Below are 8928 nucleotides of genomic sequence, written 5' to 3' on the forward strand. Positions count from 1 at the left end.
TAACTATAGTTGATCATGTACGTCATCTCACGCAGTATTCACATCGAAGCTTCGACTAATCTAATCATTCACCCACAAGACCATTTAAAGTAAGAAAAAAATAGTTGGTCCTTAATAAGAAAAAATTTCACGTTCAAGATCGAATTCCAAAATTTCTTGCCGCCATAGCCATAGTTGATCATGTTTATTCGTCATCACATCGAAGCTTCGATTAATCTAATCATTCACCTATAAGATCATTTAAAGTTTTTTTTTAAAAAAAGATGGTCCTTAATAAGAAAAAATTTTACGTTCAAAACTCGAATCCCGAAATTCTCTCCACCATAAGCATAACTGGTAATGTTTATTCCTTATCTCACACAGTATTCACATAGAAGCTTCAACTAATCTAATTATTCACCTGTACGAACATTTGAGATATAAAAAAGGTCATCGGTAAGAAAAATTTCACATTCAAAGCTCGAATCCAAAACTTCTCGCCGCCATTATCGTAGTTAGTCATATTTATCCTCATCTCATATAGTATTCACATCGAAGCTTCGGCTAATCTAATCATTCACCCGTAAAACCATTTAAGATATAAAAAAGTAGTGACCGATAAGAAAAAATTTTCGTTCAAAAGCTCAAATTCGAAACTTCTTGCCGCCATAACCATAGTTGGTCATGTTTATTCCCCGTCTCATACAGTATTCATATCGAAGCTTTGGTTATCTAATCCTTCACTCGTAAGACCATTTAAAGTATAAAAAAAAAAGTTGGCCCTTAATAAGAAAAGATTTCACGTTCAAAGCTCGAATCAGAAACTTCTCATCGTCATTATCGTAGTTGGTCATGTTTATCCTCATCTCATACAGTATTCACATCTCGAAGCTTCGACTAATCTAATCATTCACCTATAAGACCATTTAAAGTATATAAAAAAAAGAATGGTCCTTAATTAGAAAAAAATTCACGTTCAAAGCTCGAATCTCGAAATTCTCGCTGCTATAACCATAGCTGGTAATGTTTAATCCTTATCTCATACAGTATTCACATCGAAGCTTCTACTAATTTAATTATTCATCCATACGACCATTTAAGATATAAAAAATAGTCACCGGAAAGAAAAAGTGCATGTTCAAAAGGTCGAATCCGAAACTTCTCGCCGCCATTACCGTAGTTAGTCATGTTTATCCTCATCTCATACATTAATTACATCAAAGCTTTGATTAATCTAATTATTCACCCGTACGATCATTTAAGCAATAAAAAAGCAGTCATCGATAAGAAAAAGTGCATGTTCAAAAGCTCAAATCCAAAACGTCTCGCCGCCATAATCATAGTCAGTCATATTTATTCCTCATCTCATACAATATTTACATCGAAGCTTCGTCTAATCTAATTATTCACCCATAAAACCATTTAAGATACAAAAAAGCAGTCATCAATAAGAAAAAGTGCACGTTCAAAAGCTCAAATCCAAAACCTCTCGCCTCCATAATCATAGTCGGTCATATTTATTCCTCATCTCATACAATACTCACATCGAAGCTTCGACTAATCTAATATTCATCCGTAAGACCATTTACGATATAAAAATTAGTCATCGATAAGAAAAGTTTCCAGTTCAAAACTCGAACACGAAACTACTCGCCGCCATAATCATAGCTGGTCATATTTATCCCTCATCTCATACAGTACTCACATCAAAACTTCGACTAATCTAATTATTCACCCGTAAGACCATTTAAGATATAAAATTTCACGTTCAAAGCTCGAATCCGACACTTTTCGTCTCCGTCGCCATAACCATAGTCGGGCATGTTTATTCCTTATCTCATATAGTACTTACATTGAAGCTTCGACTAATCTAATTACTCACTCATAAAACCATTCAAGATACTAAAAAAATACAATCATCCATAAGAAAATTTTTACGTTCAGAGCTCGAATTCGAGAACTATGGTGAGTACAACTATGGTTGGTGTATGTTTATTCCTCATCACATACAAATTACAATAATATGAGATATCCCCAAGAATATTTCATCACATAAATTTGATGCCTTGATTCCATTTAACCATATATTGCCAAGTGTCCCCTCTACCTGGCATCACCCCACCCCCATACAAACACCCCACCCCCACGCCTACCCCACCCACCCCCACCAATCATCTCAGCCATGGCACCTTCATCTTCTCTCATATTCCTCTAATTAAATTTCACACACAAAGCCTTTTTTTTTTTAATTTGACACAACTTTTTATGGTGACAAATAACTAGTTTTCTTTTTTTATTTGTTAATTTTTTTTTATTTTTTTTTGGAATTTGGGTATTTAGAGATTTTAAAGATTTGATTTTTAGAGGTTTTTTTTTAGGAGATTTAATACAAGAAAGCTTGAATCTTGGTGTTTTTTTTTTTTTTTTTGGTTTTCAAGAATTGGGAAATTCTTGGAAAGGTGGAGGCTTTGGTTGAAATCAGAATTCAAGAAGGGCATTTTGTTTATAAGGTAATTTTACTTAATTTTGGGTTATTTGAATTATTTAGTTAATTGGGTGTGAGGATATTGAATTGTTTGTTCAAATATATGGAGCTTTCTTGGTTTGTTTGAGCTGAAAGATTGGATTTTTATGGGTTTTGAGAATGAATTTTTTGAGTTATGTAGGGAGTATTTTGTGATATTTTTTTTGGGTTGTGGTAATTTTTGTTGTATTGGTGAATAGGGTTTGTAGATTTTTGATTTATTGGCGTAGTATTTGATATGTTGTTGGATTAACTTGAGCTGAAAATTGGTGTGATTTTAGCTGTTGAATTATGTTACTGTTATTTTATGAGTGAAGGGTTAAAAACACACGTAAACTATATCGGTTTTTTGCTTTTCATATCTGAACTATCAGGTGTATGAGGTACGAGTTTAATATCTGAACTCATCACCAAATGTGCTCTTTTCCTACTTGAACTATGGTGATATTTTAGATAGGAAAAGGGAACAATGGATGGTTGAGGTGTGTTTCGATAAACATTTGGTAATAGTTCAGGTAGGAAATTCGCACACTCGCGCAACCGATAGTTCAGATATGAATGCAAAAAATCGAGATACTTTAGTTGTGTTTTTGAACATTAAGATTCTTGAATTTAAAGTATTTGGTGAATATTTCTAGGGCATTGATGATTCTTGGTGGATACCGTTGTCAACGTTCTTGAATGTTCAAGTTGCTGAATTTGGAGTTGGAAAGGATTTGGGAGTTTTGAGGTGTTATTTTTGGAGTATTATGAGCTGTGATACTAACGCAAAACGTTCAGATTCTGACTGCTAGGTGAGAGAGTAGCAAGATTTGCAACACTCTATGGATAGCCCGACAATGACCAACCCTGGCTCGGTTTCTAGTTCTAACGATGACACTCCACGTGTTAAGTTCTTGTGTAGTTTCTCAGGAAGTATATTGCCCAGGCCACAGGACGGCAAGCTTCGGCATGTGGGTGGTGAGACAAGGATAGTGTGTGTTCCGCGTGATATTTCTTATGAGGAACTCATGGCCAAAATGAGGGAGATATTTGAGGGCGCAACAGTATTGAAGTATCAGCAGCCTGATGAGGATCTTGATGCTCTTGTCTCAGTAGTGAATGACGATGATGTGGTAAATATGATGGAGGAATATGATAAGTTGGGTTCTGGTGATGGATTTACTAGGCTTAGGATCTTCCTGTTTTCGCATGCTGATCAAGATGGATCCTTGCTTTTTGTTGATGGGGATGAGAGGGATAATGAGAGAAGGTACGTGGATGCTTTGAATAGCCTTAATGAATCCCCAGAATACAGAACGGGACAGCATAATGAATTTCAGGTTACGGGTCCATTAGATGATCTCCACGTTGCAGAACAGTGCTTTAGTCAGATGACGCTTGATGGTAGTCTCCATAGTTTGAGGAGTAACGAAGTGCCTATACCTCAGATGAACTTGCGTCACCTTACAATACCGCATTTGGGTATAGCTCAGCCCCATCAATCAGTTAATCAGAGGTATAATGAAATGGAGGCCCCATGGAGTCCAGCATACTATTCTCCTAGACAGCCAGGACACCTCGATCCACGTCCATTGTCAGAGTTTCCAAATTCTCCTTCTTCGTCACGGTACTATTCACCATACCCTGAGTTCCAAGAGAGAAATTTTGATAGAATGCATGAAGAGTACGGTCGTCTTCCGGTTAATCATCCAACTGTATATGATCACCAGCCTCAATATACAGATAACATACTACTATTACCGAATACACCTATATTAGACAAGGCTGGCTTCCCAGGAAACATCCTTCAGGGCGCTAATGCATTTGAGGGAAACAGTATATGTGAGCATTGCCGAATGACTTTCCAGCGCAATCAGCCTCATCCTGATTCCTCTTGGAAGCCTGGAGAACATTCCCTATTTGATTTGGGAAATGGATTCCACCAGGCTGCAAACCCTTGTGCGGAGTGCCCACCGAGAAGAGAGATATTCCCAGTGCCTGCAGATGCCAGTTTGCACCACTCATATTACCCTGTGGAACAAAATGATCCACGCTGCCGTCAGAGTGAGACTCATAGTCATGAAAGAGGATGGAGCTTGCAGCATCAAACAAATACTCGAGTTGAGGAGCCTCAAATCCTTGCGTCTGGAGCTGGCAGCAATTTGATTGATGGCCATCAGGTCCTGGGACAAGGTCTTAATTATGATGACCTTCGCCGCATTCGAACTGGACGGGATCTTGGTAGTCAAGTATATCATGATCAGGTGGTAGGCACGGGATCTCAGATTCATCTTCCCTCTATGGAAGATCGTGCAGTTCGCTACGGAAATCCATCTTATGCTTATGGACCAGATACATCATACCAGGTTCCTCAAGCAAATATGCCTGCTCATCCTTTGTGGAGGAATGTTCAAAGCCCAAGTCATGGAGGTCTTTCTTACGAGGTTGCTAATCAACCACAGCTGGTCAATGGTTCTGCTGGTCCTGGGTTTGTCAGGGGTATAGTGGAAAATAGTCCTAGGTTGCAATCTGGGATGGAGAACCAAAATTCTTGGCTTGATTCTTCACAGAAAAAGATGGGCTTTGATGGTTTTTCCATGACCGAATATTCTCTTGCGCCATCCCAGAACTCGATCTCAAATGCTCACAACCAGGGAAATCAGTCCATGCACACTGCAGAAGCTATTCAGGCCCCAGGTGGCATGCAGACTTTTGCAACTCTGGAGGATCCGGTGTTGAAATCTGATTCAGGACCGTTCTTTGGTGACAGGCCAGCTTCATTGGGTAGGTCTGGAACAAGATCAACTGCTGATAGATGCGAGAAGGAGAGTCCTTTTCACCAGGAAGGGGAACAGCTATGTTCTTCAGGCTTGGTGGAAGGCTCTAATATAGGCAACGGCAGTCCGACCGAAGCATTAGTGGACAACGTTCGACTCAACCTTGTACCTCCTGTGTCCATTTCCCTGGAAAATGCTGTAAAAGAAGGTGTTCCTGCAGAGACTGAGACTATTGATGTTTGTGTAACTCATAAGAATGAGAAGCCGCAAAAGGATCAACTGACATCCTTATCTAATGAGATTCCTCCTGCAGAAAAGGTAGCATTACAAAGTGTTAAGGATGTAAAAGTTGATGTCCAAGAAAACACTGATTCTGCTCATGAGCATGACTCTATTAAAGTGGCGAACGAGAATGATGCAGAGTTAGCTGTGAGTATTATTAGTTTGCATCATTTATGTTTTAAAAAGGTGTTATTCTATATGTAATACAATTTGTTGATTTACAGGATGGCCAAGGGGGCGTGGAATTTGATTCAGACAATGACAATGTTAATAATTCCAAGATTGAGCCAACAAAGGCCGAGGAAGAAGCTATCGAGAAGGGATTGCAGGTTCTTAAAATCACTTCGTTTTGTCTCCCCTTCCCCCACTGGTCTAGAACACTTTAATTCACATTCCAACTGTGATTCTTCTATTCGGATTATGAGGAAAACGTTTTCTAGATAAATCATGTGTCGTGTTAGTTGCTTCTTTTCTTTCTTCTTCTTAGATTTTTCTGAGGAGCTTGTTGGGAAAACCTTCTGCATTTATTTGTTTTATGTTCTGTTTATTTTTAATGAATATTTTGTTTGTTTCATACTTCTTATTAGAATAAAACTATATGCATGTTGCTTTGGTACAGACAATAAAGAATGAAGATCTCGAGGAGATTCGGGAGTTGGGTTCTGGAACATATGGATCAGTTTTTCATGGAAAGTGGAAGGGGTCAGATGTTGCTATAAAGAGAATCAAAGCCAGCTGCTTTGCTGGTAGGCCATCTGATAGGGAACGTCTGGTATGTCGTTAATATACACATTTTTTCTCTCAAAATTCTTGGTCTGTATTCTGTAAGCATGGTGGGTACCGGCGCATCTCTCTGTTTGGTTTGTGAAGAAAATTTTCAGTGTGATACCTTTTCAATATCCAATTCTTAAAGTCAGATCAACTTGATGGAACTTTTCAATTAAATTTCTGCTTGATAAAGATCTCTAAGGAGATTCTAGATGTAACCATAATGAATTTTAATATCCAGTGCATTCGTCAGCACCTCTCATTCGGAAGGCAAAAGTATGTCCTTTTGCTACAGTTGTAGGACCTTACAAGGAATTTCCTCTTGTTTCTGATATTGTTTCCTCTTCTGCCTTCAGATCATGCAATTGTTACTATGAAATCTAACACAAGATGTCTCTTATTGGAGATATTCTGTCTGCGAGTTTTATTAACAGATAGAAAGTGGTCTTCGTAAGAATTAAAGAATCTCAACCATCATGATATGGTTACATTGTACCAAGGCTAACGAACAATCATGCTTAACTTACCTGTTCATGATATTACATTTGTGGAATACAGTTGTTGCACTCGATATTGCACTTGTTTCCGGGTGGCACAGCCGAAAAGGGCTGTAGGATTCTCAGAAGCTACCAAGTAGTCGTAATATTTTAGATCGCTCTTTCATATTATATTTATTTTGGATGTCTACAAAAAACATAAAGCTCCATCTTTATCCTAAATAAAGATGAGGAAGAATAAGCCGTTTTAGTAATTGTTAACCGGAAAGTAGGGCTTTCGTGTCAGATGCCTTTGCACTCATCTTACTTTCTCGCTGTTCTTAGTGTGTCCTAGTACTAGGTAGATATCATCAGTAAGCCAGTTTTCATCTGTACACCTTCTAATTAGAAGTTTTGAAACACTACTATAGGCATTTCCTATCCAAATTAGGAAGAAAGTAAGAGGATGAATTTGAAAAGAGGGACACAAATGACATTGTCCAAGTGTTGCTCAAACATTTGTATTGCCACTTCTACTTATAACCTGAGTTCTGGTGGTGAAAATTAATTTGAAGCCACACCTTGCTTATAGCACCTCGTTGTTTCATTGTCTTTATTCTCCAGAATTTGTATATATTTTGGAGATGATCTTAATGTCCTCTTCTGTTCATTAGATTGCAGATTTCTGGAGGGAAGCTCTAACATTGAGTTCACTGCACCATCCAAATGTTGTTTCTTTTTACGGTGTAGTTCGTGATGGCCCAGATGGATCTTTAGCAACTGTTACAGAATTCATGGTCAATGGATCATTGAAACAGTTTTTACAGAAAAAGGACAGGTACATTTTGCTTTTCAGATATCTAGAACGTATCTGTCTGAGTTGGATTTCACTGTTTTCCTAGTTCTGTTATTTTAAAGAACATTATCAGTATTTCTATATTTTGTCCAAATCCCAAACAGATCTTTGATAAAATATATATTGAACAGGACTATTGATCGTCGTAAAAGGCTTATTATTGCCATGGATACTGCTTTTGGTATGGAGTATCTACATGGGAAAAACATTGTTCACTTTGATCTAAAATGTGAAAATCTGTTGGTAAATATGCGGGATCCACATCGACCCGTCTGCAAGGTATGGTGAATGCTCATGTTCCTTGGATACATACTTTTATTTGATAGGCAATATTCTCGAGCGCCACAGCCTGGTTGTTTAGATATTTCAGTATCATCTGAAGCTAAAAAGGTATTTAGATGTGAGCTCAGAAAAGCTGTAGCTCTCATACTATATTGGGTATCTGTAGCGACTGACGCTATGTTGCCTTACCTTTAGATTGGTGATCTTGGTTTATCAAAGGTGAAACAACACACCTTAGTCTCAGGAGGTGTTCGTGGCACTTTACCCTGGATGGCACCAGAGCTCCTAAGTGGAAAAACTAAGGTGACGGAGAAGGTAATGTCTTCTCTTTAGAAGTGGAACTTATCTTTTCGCATGCGCTCTTTTATGAACTGATGTTTATATTTTTCTTCCATGCAGATTGATGTATATTCTTTTGGAATTGTTATGTGGGAGTTGCTCACCGGTGATGAACCATATTCAGATATGCATTGTGCTTCAATAATAGGTACGTGCCCATTCGTAGTACATGTTTTCTTTCACTTTGTTTGCCAGAAAAATCAATCTCCTCTACTTGCTTGTATCAGCTTGAGATTTCCCGTAAAACACACTTTCGGAGAACCACCATAAAGAAACTAACAAAGAATTAGACAACAACAACATGCTCCGTTAATCCCACAAATAGGGTCTGGGGGGAGGGTAGTGTGTATGCAAACGGCAAACCTTATCCCTACCTTGGGATGTAGAGATGACTGTTTCCTGTAGACCCTTGGCTCTCAAGTAAAAGCATTACAAAGCAGTTCGAAAATTGAAAACAGCAAGAGTAAAGAAAGCCAAGACAAAGCATACTAAAACAGGAACAGTCGCAACAAAAAGATATGATAATCGAAGTGCAAGAAACATTAAATAGTAACAAAAATGGAATAACAAGAAACTCCCTGAGTAATACTACGACTACCAGTATGGAAGTATAAGCGAGAATTAAACAGTTCAGAAGTATAGCAGGTTGTTTTGTGCTAAGTT

The 8928-nt window shown here is 38.1% G+C and overlaps 1 protein-coding gene across 2 annotated transcripts in view; it reads left to right on the top strand.

The window, feature by feature from the left end:
* The first annotated feature begins 2031 nt into the window (after positions 1-2031).
* LOC107877497 overlaps positions 2032-8928 on the top strand; it is a 57692-nt gene continuing 50795 nt past the window's right edge. The window contains exons 1-8 of one of the 2 annotated variants that reach the window (XM_016724153.2): positions 2032-2489; positions 3142-5691; positions 5769-5873; positions 6164-6316; positions 7463-7626; positions 7776-7923; positions 8122-8241; positions 8326-8413. In XM_016724153.2, the coding sequence (XP_016579639.1) occupies positions 3328-5691; positions 5769-5873; positions 6164-6316; positions 7463-7626; positions 7776-7923; positions 8122-8241; positions 8326-8413 (3142 nt within the window). In that variant the 5' untranslated portion in view covers positions 2032-2489; positions 3142-3327. Of the gene's footprint in view, positions 2490-3121; positions 5692-5768; positions 5874-6163; positions 6317-7462; positions 7627-7775; positions 7924-8121; positions 8242-8325; positions 8414-8928 lie in introns of both variants that reach the window. The other variant, XM_047415050.1, reaches the window with a different exon arrangement.

The sequence above is a fragment of the Capsicum annuum genome, chromosome 7 (genome assembly GCF_002878395.1).
Source record: "Capsicum annuum cultivar UCD-10X-F1 chromosome 7, UCD10Xv1.1, whole genome shotgun sequence".
Classification (NCBI taxonomy): domain Eukaryota; kingdom Viridiplantae; phylum Streptophyta; class Magnoliopsida; order Solanales; family Solanaceae; genus Capsicum; species Capsicum annuum.